Source organism: Trachemys scripta, chromosome 1, assembly GCF_013100865.1.
Source record: "Trachemys scripta elegans isolate TJP31775 chromosome 1, CAS_Tse_1.0, whole genome shotgun sequence".
Lineage (NCBI taxonomy): Eukaryota > Metazoa > Chordata > Testudines > Emydidae > Trachemys > Trachemys scripta.
The window spans coordinates 338,431,359-338,452,753 of NC_048298.1; the positions used below are offsets into that span (position 1 = coordinate 338,431,359).

The 21,395-nt window shown below is 52.8% G+C and overlaps 3 protein-coding genes across 3 annotated transcripts in view; all 3 read right to left on the reverse strand.

Annotated features, from left to right (window-relative positions):
• Positions 1-1,012: 1,012 nt before the first annotated feature.
• LOC117872011 (olfactory receptor 51G2-like) lies at positions 1,013-6,895 on the reverse strand. The gene is made up of 2 exons (XM_034759952.1): positions 6,686-6,895; positions 1,013-2,398 (listed from the first exon to the last, which is right to left on the reverse strand). Exon 2 carries the CDS (start codon positions 2,374-2,376, stop codon positions 1,405-1,407), a length of 972 nt encoding a protein of 323 aa, XP_034615843.1. The 5' UTR covers positions 2,377-2,398; positions 6,686-6,895; the 3' UTR covers positions 1,013-1,404.
• Positions 6,896-16,574: 9,679 nt separating this feature from the next.
• Positions 16,575-17,647, reverse strand: LOC117883095 (the record flags this gene model as incomplete). Its single annotated transcript, XM_034782124.1, is given in 1 exon segment — positions 16,575-17,647. A coding segment is annotated over 1 exon segment (1,073 nt), but the record flags the coding sequence as incomplete, so codon positions are not given.
• Positions 17,648-20,375: 2,728 nt separating this feature from the next.
• LOC117883158 overlaps positions 20,376-21,395 on the reverse strand; it is a 6,358-nt gene continuing 5,338 nt past the window's right edge. The window contains 2 exon segments of the mRNA XM_034782256.1: positions 20,376-21,016; positions 21,061-21,284. Coding sequence (XP_034638147.1) covers positions 20,376-21,016; positions 21,061-21,284 — 865 coding nt within the window.

The following is a 21,395-nucleotide window of genomic DNA, read 5'->3' on the forward strand; positions in this document are numbered from 1 at the left end:
CGGCTAGGAGCCGGCAGGGCGGGCTGGGTCTGGGTCGCTCCACTTCCCGCTGCCTGGTGAGTGCAGGGCTGGCCCGACCCCGACCCCTGCTGCAGTCCCCCGGGATGCCTAGCTCAGGAGATGGGGTTTGGAGGGGGGGAAGAGGGGGAGTGGGGGTGTGACTGGGGTGGAGCAGGTGTGGGAAGAGGTGGGGTGGAGCAGGGGTGGGAGCCGTGGGGAAGGGGTGGGGCAGGGGCGGAGGCAGCTTTCCTGGGCCCTGCTGTGCACAGCCCACGAGGGGCCGGCTCAGCCATGCGGGGGATCGGGCTGGCCACTAGAGCTGGATGCAGTACGCAGCTGTGTAGGGCACCAGGACATTTGGGGCTTGTCCCGGTGCCCTACACAACTGCGTAGTTTGCGTATGGGTAGGGACCCTGAGTCTATGATAGACAGGACACAGCATGAGGCAGGAAGAGAGAACTTTAGGCAGGCAGGGCTGAAGGAGGTTTACACAGATTGATTAGTATCAGAGGAGTAGCTGTGTTAGTCTGGCTCTGTAAAAAGCAACAGAGGGTCCTGTGGCACCTTATAGACTAACAGAAGTATTGGAGCATGAGCTTTCGTCGGTGAATACCCACTTTGTCAGATGCATGTAATGGAAATTTCCAGAGGCAGGTATAAATATGTAGTTCAATCGGGGAGGGTGAGGTCTTCTGCTAGCAGTTGAGGTGTGAACACCAAGGGAGGAGAAACTGCTTTTGTAGTTGGCTAGCCATTCACAGTCTTTGTTTAATCCTGATCTGATGGTGTCAAATTTGAAAATGAACTGGAGCTCAGCAGTTTCTCTTTGGAGTCTGGTCCTGAAGATTTTTGCTGTAAGATGGCTACCTTTACATCTGCTATTGTGTGGCCAGGGAGGTTGAAGTGTTCTCCTACAGGTTTTTGTATATTGCCATTCCTGATATCTGACTTGTGTCCATTTATCCTTTTACGTAGGGACTGTCCAGTTTAGCCAATGTACATAGCAGAGGGGCTGGCCAACTGGACAGTCACTATGTAAAAGGATAAATGGACAGATTGATTAGGTTACTAGCTTTTTCAGGGTCTGCATTTCAGTGGATCCCCGTTCCACCACCCCATGTCACTTTAAAAAATAATGAATTTGGGCCCAAATCTTGCAATTGCATCCTCATGAGTGGATCCCACCCTTCTTGCAGACCCCAGCAATCAGGGCCTTAGGTTTGATGAAGCTGGCAGGGGAGTGGGGGCGATTCTAGGAGGAAATGGAAGAACACAACATGAGCTGGGATACAACGTCCAAGGGGATTTGCAGTTTTCTTCTTCTGGCCAAGCATAGGGCCCCCTTTGATTTAACATGACGAAGCAATTCACCTGAATTAGGTGAAACCTGATGGTGAACGTCTGTCACATTGACTCATTTTTCCAACACAGTGTTCTGAGCATGGCTCTGCGGATCAGTTTGGATTTGACACTGTATATGATAGGATTTAAGACAGGGGGCACAATAAGGTAGATATAGCCCACCACAATGTTAAGCATAGGGGGAACATTGTCACCACAGCGATGGAGAACGGACAGTCCAATCATTGGGATGAAGAAGATTAGGACGGCACAGATATGGGAGACACATGTGTTCAAAGCCTTGAGACATTTTTCCTTGGTCGTGAGGCTGACCACAGTCTTAATGATCAGAACATATGATAGCACAATGAACACAAAATCCACACCCACCGTTGAAAGAATGACAATTAAACCATACAGGATGTTGACTTTTATATCCGCGCAGGCCAGCTTCATGATATCAGGGTGAAAGCAAAATGAGTGGGAAAGCACATTGCTCCCACAGTAGGTTAGCCTCTTGAGCAGAAAGGGTATTGGGAAGAGGGAGATCACAGCTCTTGAAACAATTGCCAGCCCTATTTTTATGATGGTTGGCTTGGTCAAGATGGACGAATATCTCAGAGGGTTGGAGATAGCGATGAAACGATCGAAGGCCATGGCTAGGAGCACCGAGGATTCCATCACTGACAGTATATGGATAAAATACATCTGGGTGAGACAGGCATTGAACTCAATTTTTCTGATCTTAAACCAAAAGATGCCCAGCGTGGTAGGAAGGGTACACAAAGCCAAGCCCAGGTCCACCACGGCCAGCATGGAAAGGAAGTAGTACGTAGGCTTATGAAGACTTTGGGTCTTCTTGATGATGATCAGGATCAGGCAGTTCCCTGAAAGGCCGACAAGATAGAACATGCAGAAGGGGATGGAGATCCAGTGGTGATTGGCTTCCAGCCCCGGAAAGCCCGTCAGGAGGAAGGTGGAGGGCTGATAGAAGGAGGAATTGACAAGTGGCACGGTGTGCTGAAGCTGCTCCATCCCACCTCAGATGTCGTACAGCCTAGAGTTAAAAACAAAACAGCAACAAACTGCCCATGTCATTTGTCTGGACAGTGCATAAAACCCTATAACCACAACCGCCCATCTGATTACCTGCTCTGTGGTACATTTGACCACATAACTACCAAAGCCCTCCATATGAGTAGAGGCTCTACTGAACCTACAGTCATGTAATGATACAAAATTGCATGTAATTACACTGCGCTACAGGGTATACAACCATTTAATAACCACCAAAGCCCCAGGTTTAGACACTGTCATGGATCACTGATGCCTCTTTATAGAATTCCTTAGGCACTAGGGAATCTCTACAGTGATTATCACCTAGACTGAGGTTATGTTGGTAAGCAGGTACAAATTGGTGTAGGTGACACCGAAGGCTTGGAAGAAGGTGAAAGTCAAGGTCTGATTCGCTGCTGTTACACCAATTTTGCAGTCACTCCAGTGTCAAAATGACATTGTAGAATGGAGATTTGAGCCCTCAGCCTCTGTGATAAATGAAGGGGGGGGGTGGGCGGGTAGTTCCCTTTTACAGACACCCAGTCAGCCAGTTAGCTATAAAGTCCCTCTTGGTGGCTGCTTGCTTTATCTGTAAAGGGTTAAAAAGTCCCCCAGGTAAAGAAAAGGGAGTGGGCACCTGACCGAAAGAGCCAATGGGAAGGCTAGAACTTTTTAAAATGGAAAAAAAGCTTTCCCTTTGTCTCTGGGTTGTTCTCGCTTGGCTGAAGAGACAGGGGCAACAGCAATGTTGTGTAAAGTTTGAACCAGGTACGAAAAATTATCTTCCATACCCAGAAGGATTCACTGGGACAGGGGATGTTTAGACAGACGCGATCAGGTTTATTTCTTTATTGTGGCTTGTGGATATCCTCTGTGCTAAGCTCAGGTATTTTTGTTTTCTTTTGTAATGGTAAGCTGGACCCCAGAGAGCCGTTCCTGGTGTTTAATCCCTTTTCAGTTGCTCTATAACATCTAGCAATAGCCTGATTTTCCAGATGTTTCCTTTCTTCTTCTTTTAATAAAATTTACCTTTTAAAAAAAAACTGATTGGTTTTGTGTCTTAAAAGGTCTGAGCATATGTTTTTCAATTAGCTGGTGGCAACCACAGGGTTTCCCTTTTGTTTGTTTCCTTTCTCGGCTTCCCCGAGGGAAGGGTGGAAAAGCCAAGGGGCCTCAGGGAAAACTTTCTTTTTTTTTTTGAGTTTTTTGAGGATTTGCAAGAGGCAGTTTTTCACTTGGGTGGTGGCAGCGTTTACCAAGCCAAGGTCAGAGAAAAGCTGTAACCTTGGGGGTTTAATACAAGCCTGGAGTGGCAGGTATTAATTTTAGAATCCTTGCGGGCCTCCACCTTCTGCCCTCGGAGTGACAGAGTGGGGAATCAGCCTCGACAGCCTCCTTCACCCTCAGTTCTGAATTTGTCCTCTCGCCAATCCACCAGACCAAGACAGCTGAGTTTCAGTTTGTGCAGCTACTGATCTACAGCCAATCCTCCTTCACTTCAGTATCCGATGGCCAGCGGAGAGGGGTAGAACCCGCAGAGTAAGGAAAACACCCGAGAGAAAGTTCTACTCAAAGAGCACCTGTGATTTTTGCGAACCATACTGTGAACCTCTCTTGCGGCACTTGTCTGAGGCTTGTATGGGGCTTTACAAACATTAGGGTGAAACTCAAAAACTTCACCAGGCACTGAAGTCTTGTTTGGAGGTGTCCAGTGAGGCATAGAGTTAGTGCTGGCCTGCTGGGGTGAACGCCAGCCATTAGTGCATTCAGCCTCAGGGGCAGAGATCGAGGCCAGCATTTTCAAAGGTGCTGAGCACTGCCAATACCTTCTGACGTTAATGGGAGCCACAGGTGCTCAGCACCTCTGACAATCAGGCTGCTTAGTTTGACACAAGGCTTTTGTTAGTTAGCAATGAGCAGGCATCAGTCTCCAAAAGTGCTATCAGAATCTACCCAGCGGCATTGTATGGCCGGGGATGTCTGATCTGGCGTGCTTCAGCACGTACGCTGACCTCTAACTGATGGGGTTAGGAAGGAAACTGTCCTTGGGAACAGATTACTCAGAGCCGCCCGCTGCAGGGCATCTTGCCCCTTCCTCGGAGGCACCTGGCACTGGATGCTACGTCATTTAATCTCTCTGGGCCTCTGTTTCCTTCCCTGTCCTTTGTCTGTCTGGTCTATTTAGATTGTAAGCTCTTCAGGGCAGACACTGTATAGTAATTAGTGCAGTGGTGCCTTGATCTCACTCCGAGCCTTTAGGACCTATGACAATACACACACAAATTAAAGTGTTTTCTTATTCTTGGTCTAAACTGAAATGAAAGGTTCTGTTAAGGAGCCTGGTTATCTTGGACCTAAATAATACTTAATTCTCGGTATAAAATGTAACAAATGTGATGAGATCATAGTTGAATGACGATAGTGCTGCAGGTGCAGAATGCTTCATTTAATAGAGCTCATTTCAGATTAACACATGTCAACCTGTGGAACTCCCTGCCAGAGGATGTTATGAAGGCCAAGACTATAACAGGGTTCAGAAAGGAACTAGATAAATTCACGGAGGATGGGGCCAGCAATGGCTATTAGCCAGCATGGGCAGGGATGGTGTCTCTAGCCTCTGGTTGCCAGAAACTGGGAATGGGTGACAGGGATGGATCACTTGATGATGACCTGTTCTGTTCATTCCCTCTGGGACACCTGGCATTGGCCAATGTCAGTAGACAGGATACTGGGCTGGATAGACCTTTGGTCTGACCCAGTATGGCTGTTCTTATGTGAATATTCAGTGACATGTGATTTCATTCCTAGCAAGATTTCATCCACCAGTCTCTAAACATGCTTGTAAATATGATAATGAAATCAAAAGTTTGGCAGGGACATGAATTCTCCTGCTTGGGCCATACACCAATGTCTAACCAATGGGCACTGGGAAGAAACTGTCCTCTGGGCAGGTTAGTATTGTTAGCAGTGCTAGGTTACGCTGGCACCTACTCATCACCAATCAAGGACGAAGGCCCCATTGTGCTAGGCGCTGTACAGACAAGTAACAAAGATGGCAGTCTTTGTTGATTGGCTGTAGCAGACTTGGTAGAGGGTTCTGCCCTTTACCTTTGCCATGTTCTTGGAAGCTCTGGTGTGATTTGTGTCTGTGGCTTTGGTGAGAAAGCTTTCCCCATGAGCTGTCTCTGCAAGGAATTCTAGGGCACTCCACAATTCTATGGGGCCCGCAGAAAACCATCTCCATCCTGGGGAGAGCAGGTCACTCATTGCCTTCGCCGCCTGTGTGATGAACTTGGACTGTTCTTACTGTGGTCTTTAAATGCTGACAGGGGAGTATGGCTAGGATAGTCTGCATTGGGAGATGGGAGACTGACCCACGGAGAATACCTGAGCATGTAACATGAGAACCAAGGAAGGGGTTAGAGGCCAGGTGACACCTTTGCCCGGGAAACTGAACAAAGGTGGTGGGAGGGGTCGCTGAAGAGAGAGTTTTCAGGAGCTGGCTGGTGAAAAGGCTGGGAGGTAGACAGGGCTCTGACCTCCCAAGGGGGCTGTGGGGCCCCGAGACCCCAAGATGGACCTAACTGGGGGGGAGTCTGTTGTCTGTGCCTGCAAGACCTGTCTTGGACTGTGTTCCTGTCATCTAAATAAACCTTCTGCTTTACTGGCTGGCTGAGAGTCATGGTGAATCGCAGGAAGCTGGGGGTGCAGGGCCTTGTGTCCCCCCACACTCCGTGACAGCCTGCCAAGCTGAACATCACGTGAAAACAGCCAGGATATGGCCATCGAATTAAGGAGCAGGGATGGTGAGAAACGTGACTGGAAACAGCCCCTTGAAACCCTGTGTGCCGTGACTGTAGAGGCCAAAATTAATGGTCTGTTACTTCCATTGGCCCTGCAGAGCCGTAAAGTGGGGAGAGAGAGAACTGGAACCTATGAGGCTCAGACAGCAGCTGCAGCATTTCAATGGCCAAGCCTTTCCCTCGAGCTGCACCAGAGGTTCATTACGTCTGTCTGGTACCATGCCCCTCGGCCAGGCCAGAGTCACTAGCGATGAGGCACTAGCCGCAAGGCTGGGTTTCGGATCTGATCAGTGCCTAGTAAAGACGCATTTTATTTCTCAACCGAATCCCTGAGCTACATGGAACCCCCTGGTGCCATTTCAGAGACACTTTTCCCGACTTTAAAGGTCCACGCCCCCTCCATAAACTATACCCCCCTTGTTAGCCACACACTGAATTTAACACATCAAGGAACCATCAACACGCTGCTAAACCAGTTTACTCACCGGGCTGACACAGCAGTGGGAGGTTACGGCCTGTCCTCACATTACAAAGCGGCACAATCCAGTTCCAGACCGAACGAAGAACTCACATCCGTCTCTCAGGGTGGGGCGGAAGGTATATATAACACATCCCGAAAAGGAGCCAGCCGGGGTCACGTAGCCAATCCAGGGTCTCAGGGGAGCCTGAGCTTTCTGAGTGTAAACGCTGTGAAATGTGCAAAGGAAAATACCGTGGAAAGTAAATGATCTTTCCATTTATGAGGCTTTCTCAGTGGAGCTGTTTTCCCCCTGCTGGCTTATTGGGCAGCGTGTTTACAGTTAGCCCTGATTTATGACTGACAAAGCAGTGGGCTGGGAAACAAATAACGTTTATTGTTGAGATTGAAACTGTAATTAAAAGAGTAATAAATTGTAAGGAAAACACACACATCACAGGCTGCCAAGGCAATAAGGGAGTTGAAATGGTGCCAGCCCTCCCCACCGTGCTCCAGATTTATTTAAAAACCATAAAATACTTTGTAATGCACAATAAAAACCAGATAAAATATTACAGAGCCAGAAACAGAAGCTTTATTAGCTGCCGACTCGTACAGTCCTGTGCAGTATCTGAGTTTCTCACGTTAATAAAGAGAGAAATGTTGGTCCCATGGTGCAAATAAACATACCCTGCATTTCTGGCTCATTTCAATACGTGTTTCCCTAGACTCATTATAGTTCTGGAACATTCAGAGGGAATCTCTCAAATGGCTTAGACATAACCCGGACACATCATGTCAGATTTGCCACAGGGAGCCAACTTCTGCTCCGATCTGCATGGGTGTGATTCCCAATGAAGTCAATAGGTGTTGCACCCATGTAAATGAGAGCAGGATATGGCCCTCCGTGTTTCTATGGCACTCACTTCTGGTGCTCCCCCGCTAGTAACAGCCCCAGCCCAGGTAGTAGCTTCTGTCTGTTCCATGTCCTGTAACCCAAGTTCCACATGAGATATGCGTATCCTGGGTCAAGCATTCATCCCATCTGTGGGATTCTCTCGCAGGTGTCCCCCTGGGCCCCAGCTGTCTCCATGGTTCAGTTCATAGCCTTGCTGTTGGAGCCCAGATTAACATGTGTCAACCTGTGGAACTGCTTGCCAGAGGACGTTGTGAAGGCCAAGACTATAACGGGGTTCAAAAAGGAACTAGATAAATTCACAGAGGATGGGGCCAGCAATGGCAGGCTTCTGACAGCTCTTTCTTTTTGGGTTCTTTCCCCTCCTTTTAACCTGTGTGTCAAGCAAGTACTCCCCACTTCTCCATGAGCTTTTAGCTTCTGCACAGGGGATGCACATAATCTGTGATGAGCACGAAGGACTCAATTGTGTGTATACATGTACATGCCTCTACCTAACGATTAAAGCTACAGGGTCAAGAATACAAGGCAGGAAGTGCCAGAATGAACCTTGCCCTCAGACCTTAATCCCATCCCAGCTCTCATATTATTATGATTTTATTGCAGCAGGAAGAGGGTATTCTATCTCATAGAGCTGGAGGGGACCCTGAAAGGTCATCAAGTCCAGCCCCCTGCCTTCACTAGCAGGACCAAGTACTGATTTTTGCCCCAGATCCCTAAGTGGCCCTCTGAAGGATTGAACTCACAACCCTGGGTTTAGCAGGCCAATGCTCAAACCACTGAGCTATCCCTCCCCCGAAGAGGGCAAGAGGCACAGGAGGAAGGAGAGACTGGCTTCCAGTCATGGTCGATAGCCTCCTGCTGAGCCTGAAAACATCTGCCCTCATTGTAATAGAACTTGTGGTTCAAGGATTGGCCTTATCAGCCTCCTGAGGACCCATAACTCCCATGGAAGATGATCATACTCGGGAACGAGTGAACGCCCATCATTGTGGCAGGACCTAGAGGGACCCACTGAGTTTGGGGCCCCACTGTGCAGAGTGCTGTGTGCACATGTGGAGCTCAGTGTCTAGGCAGACAAAGGAGATGTTTGGGAGAGAAAATAGAAACACAGGGCGGGGGCATGACTTGCCCACAGTCACCGAGCAGCGGAGCCAGGACAGAACCCAGGTGTCCTGAGCCCCAGTCCTGTGCCCACGGGGTGTCTACCACCACACTGGCTCACACCAGGACAAATCAGGAATAACGCTATGGACAGGAGTGGTGTTACACAGTGTAAAATCAATGATCAGGGAGAGGAGAATCAGACCCTGTTTTTATACGGGTATGTCTACCCTGCCCACAGCACCATGGTGCCCAGCCCTGGTCTGCAGACCTAGGCCTGTGCTAGCACTATACAAATAGCCATGTAGACATCTGAATCTGCTGACTTTCCTCTGAGCTGGGTCACACACACACACACACACACACACACACACACACACACACACACACACACACACACACACATATGAGCTCATTGCTGTGACATTCGAACAATTTACTCCCACACAATTATTCTTCCTGTGATTTTGCTTAATCCCATTTCCCAGGACTGGGTGTGCTGCAAAGAGGGACACCAGAAACTGGGGAATCCATTGGTCTGCTTTCCCAGTGAGACAAAAGCCACTTTCCCATACCCTGGCGGGAGGCAGCCCTGCTTGGCAAACACGCTGAAGTTAAGTGCATTTCCGGCAATGTTTATTCCATGTTCCTTGTCCCTAATCCTATTCATATTTATAATGCAGTGCAGGGGTTAGCTAGTGAACTNAGACTCATTATAGTTCTGGAACATTCAGAGGGAATCTCTCAAATGGCTTAGACATAACCCGGACACATCATGTCAGATTTGCCACAGGGAGCCAACTTCTGCTCCGATCTGCATGGGTGTGATTCCCAATGAAGTCAATAGGCGTTGCACCCATGTAAATGAGAGCAGGATATGGCCCTCCGTGTTTCAATGGCACTCACTTCTGGTGCTCCCCCGCTAGTAACAGCCCCAGTCCAGGTAGTAGCTTCTGTCTGTTCCATGTCCTGCAACTCAAGTTCCACATGAGACATGCGTATCCTGGGTCAAGCATCCATCCCATCTGTGGGATTCTCTCGCAGGTGTCCCCCGGGCCCCAGCTGTCTCCATGGTTCAGTTCATAGCCTTGCTATTGGAGCCCAGATTAACATGTGCCAACCTGTGGAACTCCTTGCCAGAGGACGTTGTGAAGGCCAAGACTATAACAGGGTTCAAAAAGGAACTAGATACATTCACAGAGGATGGGGCCAGCAATGGCAGGCTTCTGACAGCTCTTTCTTTTTGGGTTCTTTCCCCTCCTTTTAACCTGTGTGTCAAGCAAGTACTCCCCATTTCTCCATAAGCTTTTAGCTTCTGCACAGGGGATGCACATAATCTGTGATGAGCACGAAGGACTCAATTGTGTGTATACATGTACATGCCTCTACCTAACCTCTACCTGGAAAAAGGCTAATGTAGTGCCCATCTTTAAAAAAGGGAAGAAGGAGGATCCGGGGAACTACAGGCCAGTCAGCCTCACCTCAGTCCCTGGAAAAATTATGGAGCAGGTCCTCAAGGAATCAATTATGAAACATTTAGAGGAAAGGAAAGTGATCAGGAACAGTCAGCATGGATTCACGAAGGGGAAGTCGTGCCTGACTAACCTAATTGCCTTCTATGATGAGATAACTGGCTCTGTGGATGAGGGGAAAGCAGTGGATGTGTTATTTCTTGACTTTAGCAAAGCTTTTGATACTGTCTCCCACAGTATTCTTGCCACCAAGTTAAAGAAGTATGGGCTGGATGAATGGACTGTAAGGTGGATAGAAAGCTGGCTAGATCGTCGGGCTCAACGGGTAGTGATCAATGGCTCCATGTCTAGTTGGCAGCCGGTTTCAAGTGGAGTGCCCCAAGGGTCGGTCCTGGGGCCGGTTTTGTTTAATATCTTTATTAATGATCTGGAGGATGGTGTGGACTGAACTCTCAGCAAGTTTGCAGATGACACTAAACTAGGAGGCGTGGTAGATACACTAGAGGGTAGGGATCGGATACAGACGGACCTAGACAAATTAGAGGATTGGGCAGAAAAAAACCTGATGAGGTTCAACAAGGACAAGTGCAGAGTCCTGCACTTAGGACGGAAGAATCCCATGCACTGCTACAGACTAGGGACCGAATGGCTAGGTAGCAGTTCTGCTGAAAAGGACCTAGGGGTCACAGTGGACGAGAAGCTGGATATGAGTCAACAGTGTGCTCTTGTTGCCAAGAAGGCTAACGGCATTTTGGGCTGTATAAGTAGGGGCATTGCCAGCAGATCGAGGAACGTGATCGTTCCCCTTTATTCAACATTGGTGAGGCCTCATCTGGAATACTGTGTCCAGTTTTGGGCCCCACACTACAAGAAGGATGTGGAAAAATTGGAAAGAGTCCAGCGGAGGGCAACAAAAATGATTAGGGGTCTGGAGCACATGACTTATGAGGAGAGGCTGAGAGAACTGGGATTGTTTAGTCTCCAGAAGAGAAGAATGAGGGGGGATTTGATAGCAGCCTTCAACTACCTGAAGGGGGGTTCCAAAGAGGATGGAGCTCGGCTGTTCTCAGTGGTGGCAGATGACAGAACAAGGAGCAATGGTCTCAAGTTGCAGTGGGGGAGGTCCAGGTTGGATATCAGGAAAAACTATTTCACTAGGAGGGTGGTGAAACACTGGAATGCGTTACCTAGGGAGGTGGTGGAGTCTCCTTCCTTGGAGGTTTTTAAGGCCCGGCTTGACAAAGCCCTGGCTGGGATGATTTAGCTGGGAATTGGTCCTGCTTTGAGCAGGGGGTTGGACTAGATGACCTCTTGAGGTCCCTTCCAACTCTGATATTCTATGATTCTATGATTCTAACGATTAAAGCTGCAGGGTCAAGAATACAAGGCAGGAAGTGCCAGAATGAACCTTGCCCTCAGACCTTAATCCCATCTGCTGCCCATTCAGGCTCTCATATTATTATGATTTTATTGCAGCAGGAAGAGGGTATTCTATCTCATAGAGTTGGAAGGGACCCTGAAAGGTCATCAAGTCCAGCCCCCTGCCTTCACTAGCAGGACCAAGTACTGATTTTTGCCCCAGATCCCTAAGTGGCCCTCTGAAGGATTGAACTCACAACGCTGGGTTTAGCAGGCCAATGCTCAAACCACTGAGCTATCCCTCCCCTGAAGAGGGCAAGAGGCACAGGAGGATGGCGAGACTGGCTTCCAGTCATGGTCGATAGCCTCCTGCTGAGTCCGAAAACATCTGCCCTCATTGAAATAGAACTTGGGGTTCAAGGATTGGCCTTATTAGCCACCTGAGGACCCATAACTCCCATGGAAGATGATCATACTCGGGAACGAGTGATTGCCCATCATGCGGCAGGACCTAGAGGGACCCACTGAGTTTGGGGCCCCACTGTGCAGAGTGCTGCGTGCACATGTGGAGCTCAGTGTCTAGGCAGACAAAGGAGATGTTTGGGAGAGAAAATAGAAACACAGGGCGGGGGCATGACTTGCCCACAGTCACCGAGCAGCGGAGCCAGGACAGAACCCAGGTGTCCTGAGCCCCAGTCCTGTGCCCACTGGGTGTCTACCACCACACTGGCTCACACCAGGACAAATCAGGAATAACTCTACCGACATGAGTGGGGTTACACAGTGTAAAATCAATGATCAGGGAGAGGAGAATCAGACCCTGTTTTTATACGGGTATGTCTACCCTGCCCACAGCACCATGGTGCCCAGCCCTGGTCTGCAGACCTAGGCCTGTGCTAGCACTATACAAATAGCCATGTAGACATCTGAATCTGCTGACTTTCCTCTGAGCTGGGTCACACACACACACACACACACACACACACACACACCTCATTGCTGTGACATTCGAACAATTTACTCCCACACAATTATTCTTCCTGTGATTTTGCTTAATCCCATTTCCCAGGACTGGGTGTGCTGCAAAGAGGGACACCAGAAACTGGGGAATCCATTGGTCTGCTTTCCCAGTGAGACAAAAGCCACTTTCCCATACCCTGGCGGGAGGCAGCCCTGCTTGGCAAACACGCTGAAGTTAAGTGCATTTCCGGCAATGTTTATTCCATGTTCCTTGTCCCTAATCCTATTCATATTTATAATGCAGTGCAGGGGTTAGCTAGTGAACTTTGATATGGGGGTGAAGAGGGCCCATGTGGAACAGGGGGCGCTGGGGGATCCTCCCATGGGAAAATGTTTTGACGATACCTGTGCGATCGGGCGCATCCACAACATTCAAGAAGGCACCCTTGGGAAGTCGGTAGATGAGCTCCAGAGATAAAACAAGGACCTAGCAACATCTGAGGAATGGTGACACCATCTAAAGCCGGTGTGGAAATTCCCCCTCAAATGGTGCATAGGCCGTGCATGGCTGGTCCACTGTGAATTTCACCCCATTTCTTTACCGTGATGCTCTGAGCAGTGCTCAGGGGGCAGGGCTCCTCTGGGATTGAGCACCTAGACCCAGAGAAGGATCTGCCACATGCACACTGTTAGGCCCAAGAAAATGGAGTATAGAATAGGTTGTTTGGCCAGCTTAGCCAAAGTGAGGCTAACAGTAGTTGCTGGGCCATTCCTGTCTCTCTGTGAAACATGAAGACATGCTTGCTTGGGCTTCAAAGAATGAGATAAGGGGCGGGGGCACATTCTTGTACCAGATGTACTAGGAACGGTTTGTTTGGACATATGGAGACTTGCAGTCTCCACTCCCTGTTTCTGTTCTTAACTCCCTCCTTTCTCCTAGTTTCTGGTGCATGACAACAAAGCTCATAAGAAGTTGCTGAGGCATCACGAATTGTCAAAGAAGATAGATCTGCATGAATATTAGAAGCTTTCTAACTAATAAAGGGGGGTTGGGTTGTTTTAACTATGACGCGACGGAACTGTCTATATAACCTTACTAGTTATTGTAATCGGGGCTGGTTCTCAGTGGAGACGGGCTGCTCTCTATTGTTGTGTGCACTCTTCAATAAAGAGCTTGTGTTTGGACCTTGCTGGTGTTGCCTGTCTCTCTGCGGTCAGACAACGAACCGTGCCGTCTGGGTTCGAGTCCCCGACAACCTGAATCAAAAGGCAAGAAACGCAGGACCAGACCAAAGCTTATTGGTAGTTCTTAGCAGAGACCAGCAGAAGCTTCTGGGACCATCCCAAGCCCCGCTTTCTGAACTTTTTCCAAGTCTAATGGACCTTTTTTGAGATGATGCGACCACATCTGCACGCAGCATTCAGGGTGTGGGCGTACCATGGATTTATACAGAGGCAATATGATATTTTCTGTTTTACTATCTATCCCCTTCTTAATGATTCCCAGCGCTCTGTTTGCTTTTTTGACTGCCGCTGCACATTGAGTGGATGTTTGGTCTGACCCAGTATGGCCATTCTTATGTTCTTATGTTTTCAGAGAACTATCCATAATGGCTCCAAAATCTCTTTCTAATTTAGACCCCATCATTTTATATGTATAGTTGAGATTATGTTTTCCAATGTGCATTACTTTGCTTTTATCAACACTGAATTTCATCTGCCATTTTGTTGCCCAGTCACCCAGTTTTGAAAGATCTCTTTGTAGCTCTTCGCAGTCTGCTTTAGACTTAACTATCTTGAGTAGTTTTGTATCATCTCCAAATTTTGCCACCTCACTGTTTGCCCCTTTTCCAGCTAATTTATGAATATGTTGAACAGCACTGGTCCCAGTACAGACCTCTGGGGAATCCTGCTATTTACCTCTCTCCATTCTGAAAAGTGACCATTTATTCCTACCCTTGCTGTGTGTGTGACAAGAACCGGGGACATGGGAGGGGGAAGGAACCTGAACCCCCAGCCTGGGGGAGGGCTCTGCCGGCTGGGCTAGCAGTCATAGGGGTGTCACTGCTTCCTCCAGCTCTGCCTCTTCCACGACTGACTCAGCCCCCCGAAGCTGCCCCACTCCAGGCTAGGGGGCCTGTTCGTGGCTCGCTAGCCAAGCGAGGGGCCACCATGGGATGGGGGGGGGGTTAGCACCCACCCCTCTGGTCAGCATCTCCCCATGGCTGGTGTACGTGGCTCCCCGCCAGGTGTGTTGGCTTTGTGGGTCCCCTTTCCCAGCGCCCATCTCTCCCAGTCACTGTGCAGGGAGCCCAGGCGCCGAGCTCCGCTTCGTGGAGCCCAGGGATCGAGGGGACTGACAGCGCCATGTTGCATCGCTCTACCCCAGAGGCTTTGTGTGTCCAGCTGCAGGGACATGCTCAGGATCGCGGAGGATGGACCTGTCTGAAGCAGGAATTGAACCCAGGATTCTTGAGTGTCAGGCCTGTGCCCCGCCACTGGGTCCCCCACGCTTGCTTCCGTCCTAAGGGGGCTCCTATCTTATAAGCCTTGTTCCCATCTGTTAACAATACCCCTGAGGCCATCTCCCAATCACACCCAGCTCCTCTGTACACCCACGGCCGGCTGGGCAGCCGCCCCGCACCCACCCGTCCAGTCTTGTCCCAGGTTAGCCCCACTCCTGTGAGGCGCTGCATGTAGGGACACAGCTGTGCCCATAGGGAGCTCACCACAGATCGGGGCCTAAGCCTGAGAGCTCTGTGGGGCAGGGGATGGCTTGTAGGCCACGTCTGCCCAGCACAGGGACCCCTGCTCCAGGATGGGGCAGACGGGCCTGAATGCAGTTCGAAGGATGCTAATTATAGTGCAGCTTCTGCTCGTTATCATTAGTTATCTCACAGCAGCACCCAGAGGCTGCAGCTGAGATCAGAGCCCTGTTGTGCTGGGTGCTGTACAGACACAGCGCGAGAGACAGGCCCTGCCCCAGCTGGGATCAGAGCCCCCTTGTGCCGGGCACTGTACAGACACAGCGCGAGAGACAGGCCCTGCCCCAGCTGGGATCAGAGCCCCCTTGTGCCGGGCACTGCACAGACACAGCGCGAGAGACAGACCCTGCCCCAGCTGGGATCAGAGCCCCCTCGTGCCGGGCTCTGCACAGACACAGCGCGAGAGACAGGCCCTGCCCCGGCTGGGATCAGAGCCCTGTTGTGCCAGGCGCTGCACAGATAGGGTTGCCAATGTTCTACTTGCACAAAACACCCTTGCCCTGCCCCTTCTCTAAGGCCCTGCCCCCTCTCACTCCATCCCGCCTCCCTCCGTCGTTCACTCTCCCCACCCTCACTCACACACTCATTTTCACTGGGCTGGCTCTGGAGGTTGGCGTGCAGGAGGGGGTTGAGGGCTCTGGTAGGGAGTGCCGGCTCTGGGCTGGGGCCAGAAATGAGGAGTTCAGGGTGAGGCAGTGGGTTGGAGTGCAAGGGGGTGAGGACTTCAGCTGGGGGTGCAGGCTCTGGGGTGAGGCTGGGCCTGATGGGTTTGTGGTGCAGGACGGGGCTCCAGGTTGGGGCTGAGGGGTTTGGGGGGTGGAAGGGGATCAAGGTTGGGGCACAGGAGGGGGTCAGGGTGCAGGATCCTGGCAGTACTTACTTCAGATAGTTCCCGAAAGCAGTGGCATGTTCCCTCTCCGCCTCCTACGCAGAGGCACGGCCAGGGGGCTCTGCGCGCTGCCCTGTCTGCAGACACTGCCCCGCAGCTCCTATTGGCCAGGAACCGCGGCCAATGGGAGCTGTGAAGCTGGCGCTGGGGGTGGGGGCAGCATGCGGAGCCTCCTGGCTGCCCCTATGCGTAGGAACTGGAAGGGAGACATACCGCTACTTCTAGGCGCCGTGCAAAGCCACGGCAGGCAGGGAACCGCTGCGCCGCCAAGTGGACTTTTAACGGCCCGGTCAACATTGTGGACCGGAGCCACCAGTGTCCCTGTCAAAAACTGGACACCTGGCAACAGTAGTGCCAGCCACTAGACCCTGCCTTCCCCCCTACTGCTGTGTCAGGCCCCAGATCACTCCTGCGGATTGCACACAAAATAGAGGTTTATTAGCAAACCAATCCTAACTCTCGTCCAAGGCCCGGAGGCAGCTCTCCTCTTCGGAGGCGGCGCTGTTGAGTGACGGGGACAGCTTCCTCCGCCGGACCTGCATCCTCTCCCGCAGGGCACATAGGTTCTCTCCGCGCAGCCCTGGCGTTCTGCCGTGTACCTGGCGAAGGTGGGCGTGAGCATGACGCTGATGGAACCAGCACACGTGGCCTGCGTTCTTGCCAGGACGTGACCCTGGCTGCGGAAGCTCAGTTTCCACCCCGGCCCGGTGCCCACGGCGCTCCAGGTTAGACGCTCCGACTGTCCCGGATGTGTCCTCGGTGGCATTTCCTCTGTTGAGTGACGGGGACAGCTTCACACTCTTGGGGGACGGGGTGAGTTTCCGAGGGGGTGGCGGGGCTCCACGCGGTGCAGCCACGGACCTGTCGACCTGTCCTCTCTCCCCCACTGATGCCCTGGAAGTGACACGTTCGAGGAAGCCCAGTATGATTCCCCTGAAGGTGGGGCCCTTCCCCTTGCAGGGGACGGACGGTGACTTGGCCCCTCTCCCTGGAGGAGCACGGGGTGGCTGTTCAGCCCTGGGCGGTGCCTCAGTCAGCACCAGGGCCTCTGTCTGCCTCACGTTTGTTCCAGCTGTCAGGAATCCCGGCTCTCCTGTGCCCGCGGGGCGGGCTCTTTCTCCCAGGGCTTCTTGACGGGGCCCTCCCAGCTGGCTTTTCCGGCTCCTCCTGCGTTGCAGCCGGATGTTCATTTTCCGCCGGCGTTCCTGGGCAGCGGCTCTCAGCCGCTCAGCTGCCATGTCGGCATAGACGGCCTGGGAGCGTATGACGCAGGGCGGCAGGATGAAGGAGCCCAGGGCCTTCTGCGCCAGGTGGATGTCCAGCCGGTGTGCCGCGGCCCGCAGAGGAGCGAGATGCTCCTGTGCCAGCGAGGGCCCCTCGGGCGCTGGGCGAGAGGCTGCGCGAGCGCTTTCTCCCGCAGACCAGTCGGAGGCCCTGGACTCGCTGCCCTCCAGAGACGACAGAGAGGAGACAGATGGTTCATCTTTGGCCACGCTGGGAGCGCCCTGCCCCTGCCATCCAGGCTNACAACCTGAATCAAAAGGCAAGAAACGCAGGACCAGACCAAAGCTTATTGGTAGGTCTTGGCAGAGCCCAGCAGAAGCTCCTGGGACCATCCCAAGCCCCGCTTTCTGAACCTTTTCCAAGTCCAATGGACCTTTTTTGAGATGATGCGACCACATCTGCACGCAGCATTCAGGGTGTGGGCGTACCATGGATTTATACAGAGGCAATATGATATTTTCTGTTTTACTATCTATCCCTTTCTTAATGATTCCCAGCGCTCTGTTTGCTTTTTTGACTGCCGCTGCACATTGAGTGGATGTTTGGTCTGACCCAATATGGCCATTCTTATGTTCTTATGTTTTCAGAGAACTATCCATAATGGCTCCAAAATCGCTTTCTAATTTAGACCCCATCATTTTATATGTATAGTTGAGATTATGTTTTCCAATGTGCATTACTTTCCTTTTATCAACACTGAATTTCATCTGCCATTTTGTTGCCCAGTCACCCAGTTTTGAAAGATCTCTTTGTAGCTCTTCGCAGTCTGCTTTGGACTTAACTATCTTGAGTAGTTTTGTATCATCTCCAAATTTTGCCACCTCACTGTTTGCCCCTTTTCCAGCTAATTTATGAATATGTTGAACAGCACTGGTCCCAGTACAGACCTCTGGGGAATCCTGCTATTTACCTCTCTCCATTCTGAAAAGTGACCATTTATTCCTACGCTGGCTGTGTGTGTGACAAGAACCGGGGACGTGGGAGGGGGAAGGAACCTGACCCCCCCCACCCTGGGGGAGGGCTCTGCCGGCTGGGCTAGCAGTCATAGGGGTGTCACTGCCTCCTCCAGCTCTGCCTCTTCCACGACTGACTCAGCCCCCCGAAGCTGCCCCGCTCCAGGCCAGGGGGCCTGTTCGTGGCTTGCTAGGCGAGCGAGGGGCATCCATGGGATGGGGGGGGGGGTTAGCACCCACCCCTCTGGTCAGCATCTCCCCATGGCTGGTGTACGTGGCTCCCCGCCAGGTGTGTTGGCTTTGTGGGTCCCCCTTCCCAGCGCTCATCTCTCTCAGTCACTGTGCAGGGAGCCCAGGCGCCGAGCTCTGCTTCGTGGAGCCCAGGGATCGAGGGGACTGATAGCGCCATGTTGCATCGCTCTACCCCAGAGGCTTTGTGGGTCCAGCTGCAGGGACATGCTCAGGATTGCGGAGGATGGACCTGTCTGAAGCAGGAATTGAACCCAGGATTCTTGAGTGTCAGGCCTGTGCCCTGCCACTGGGTCCCCCACGCTTGCTTCCGTCCTAAGGGGGCTCCTATCTTATAAGCCTTGTTCCCATCTGTTAACAATACCCCTGAGGCCATCTCCCAATCATACCCAGCTCCTCTGCACACCCACGGCCGGCCGGGCAGCCGCCCCGCACCCACCCGTCCAGTCTTGTCCCAGGTTAGCCCCATTCCTGCGAGGCGCTGCATGTAGGGACACAGCTGTGCCCATAGGGAACTCACCACAGGATCGGGGCCTAAGCCTGAGAGCTCTGTGGGGCAGGGGATGGCTTGTAGCCACGTCTGCCCAGCACAGGGCCCCCTGCTCCGGGATGGGGCTGACGAGCCTGAATGCAGTTCGAAGGATGCTAATTATAGTGCAGCTTCTGCTCGTTATCATTAGTTATCTCACAGCAGCACCCAGAGGCTGCAGCTGAGATCAGAGCCCTGTTGTGCCAGGCGCTGCACAGACACAGCGCGAGAGACAGGCCCTGCCCCAGCTGGGATCAGAGCCCTGTTGTGCCGGGCACTGCACAGACACAGCGTGAGAGACAGGCCCTGTCCCAGCTGGGATCAGAGCCCTGTTGTGCCGGGCGCTGCACAGATAGGGTTGCCAACGTTCTACTTGCACAAAACCAAACACCCTTGCCCTGCCCCTTCTCCGAGGCTCCGCCCCCTCTCACTCCATCCCGCCTCCCTCCGTCGTTCACTCTCCCCACCCTCACTCACACACTCATTTTCACTGGGCTGGCTCCAGAGGTTGGCGTGCAGGAGGGGGTGAGGGCTCTGGTAGGGAGTGCCGGCTCTGGGCTGGGGCCAGAAATGAGGAGTTCAGGGTGAGGCAGTGGGTTGGAGTGCAGGGGGGTGAGGACTTCAGCTGGGGGTGCAGGCTCTGGGGTGAGGCTGGGCCTGATGGGTTTGTGGTTCAGGACGGGGCTCCAGGTTGGGGCTGAGGGGTTTGGGGGGTGGAAGGGGATCAAGGTTGGGGCACAGGAGGGGGTCAGGGTGCAGGATCCTGGCAGTACTTACTTCAGATAGTTCCCGAAAGCAGTGGCATGCTCCCTCTCCGACTCCTACGCAGAGGCCCGGCCAGGGGGCTCTGCGCGCTGCCCTGTCTGCAGACACTGCCCCGCAGCTCCTATTGGCCAGGAAACGCGGCCAATGGGAGCTGTGAAGCTGGCGCTGGAGGTGGGGGCAGCGTGCGGAGCCTCCTGGCTGCCCCTATGCGTAGGAACTGGAAGGGAGACATACCGCTACTTCTGGGCGCCGTGCGAAGCCACGGCAGGCAGGGAACAGCTGCGCCGCCAAGTGGACTTTTAACAGCCTGGTCAGCGGTGTGGACCTGAGCCGCCAGGGTCCCTGTCGAAAACTGGACACCTGGCAACAGTAGTGCCAGCCACTAGACCCTGCCTTCCCCCCTATTGCTGGGTCGGGCCCCAGATCACTCCTGCGGATTGCACACAAAATAGAGGTTTATTAGCGAACCAATCCTAACTCTCGTCCAAGGCCCGGAGGCGGCTCTCCTCTTCGGAGGCGGCGCTGTTGAGTGACGGGGACAGCTTCCTCCGCCGGACCTGCATCCTCTCCCGCAGGGCACACAGGTTCTCTCCGTGCAGCGCTGGCGTTCTGCCGTGTACCTGGCGAAGGTGGGCATGAGCATGACGCTGATGGAACCAGCACACGTGGCCTGCGCTCTTGCCAGGACGTGACCCTGGCTGCGGAAGCTCCGTTTCCACCCCGGCCCGGTGTCCACGGCGCTCCAGGTTAGACGCTCCGACTGTCCCGGATGTGTCCTCGGTGGCATTTCCTCTGTTGAGTGACGGGGACAGCTTCACACTCTTGGGGGACGGGGTGAGTTTCCGAGGGGGTGGCGGGGCTCCACGCGGTGCAGCCACCGACCTGTCGACCTGTCCTCTCTCCCCCACTGATGCCCTGGAAGTGACACGTTCGAGGAAGCCCAGTATGATTCCCCTGAAGGTGGGGCCCTTCCCCGTGCAAGGGACGGACAGTGACTCGGCCCCTCTCCCTGGAGGTGCACTGGGCGGCTGTTCAGCCCTGGGCGGTGCCTCAGTCAGCACCAGGACCTCTGTCTGCCTCACGTTTGTTCCAGCTGTCAGGAATCCCGGCTCTCCTGTGTGCGCGGGGGGGGGTCTTTTTCTCCGGGGTTTTTGTGACGGGGCCCTCCCAGCTGGCTTTTCCGGCTCCTCCTGCGTTGCAGCCGGATGTTCATTTTCCGCCGGCGTTCCTGGGCAGCGGCTCTCAGCCGCTCAGCTGCCATGTCGGCATAGACGGCCTGGGAGTGTATGACGCAGGGCGGCAGGATGAAGGAGCCCAGGGCCTTCTGCGCCAGGTGGATGTCCAGCCGGTGTGCCGCGGCCCACGGAGAAGCAAGATGCTCCTGTGCCAGCGAGGGCCCCTCGGGCGCTGGGCGAGAGGCTGCGCGAGCGCTTTCTCCCGCAGACCAGTCGGAGGCCCTGGACTCGCTGCCCTCCAGAGACGACGGAGAGGAG

What these genes read in the sequence shown, in the direction of transcription:
- LOC117872011 (XM_034759952.1), bottom strand. Translation starts at nt 2,376, where the DNA reads ATGGAGCAGCTTCAGCACACCGTGCCACTTGTCAATTCCTCCTTCTAT.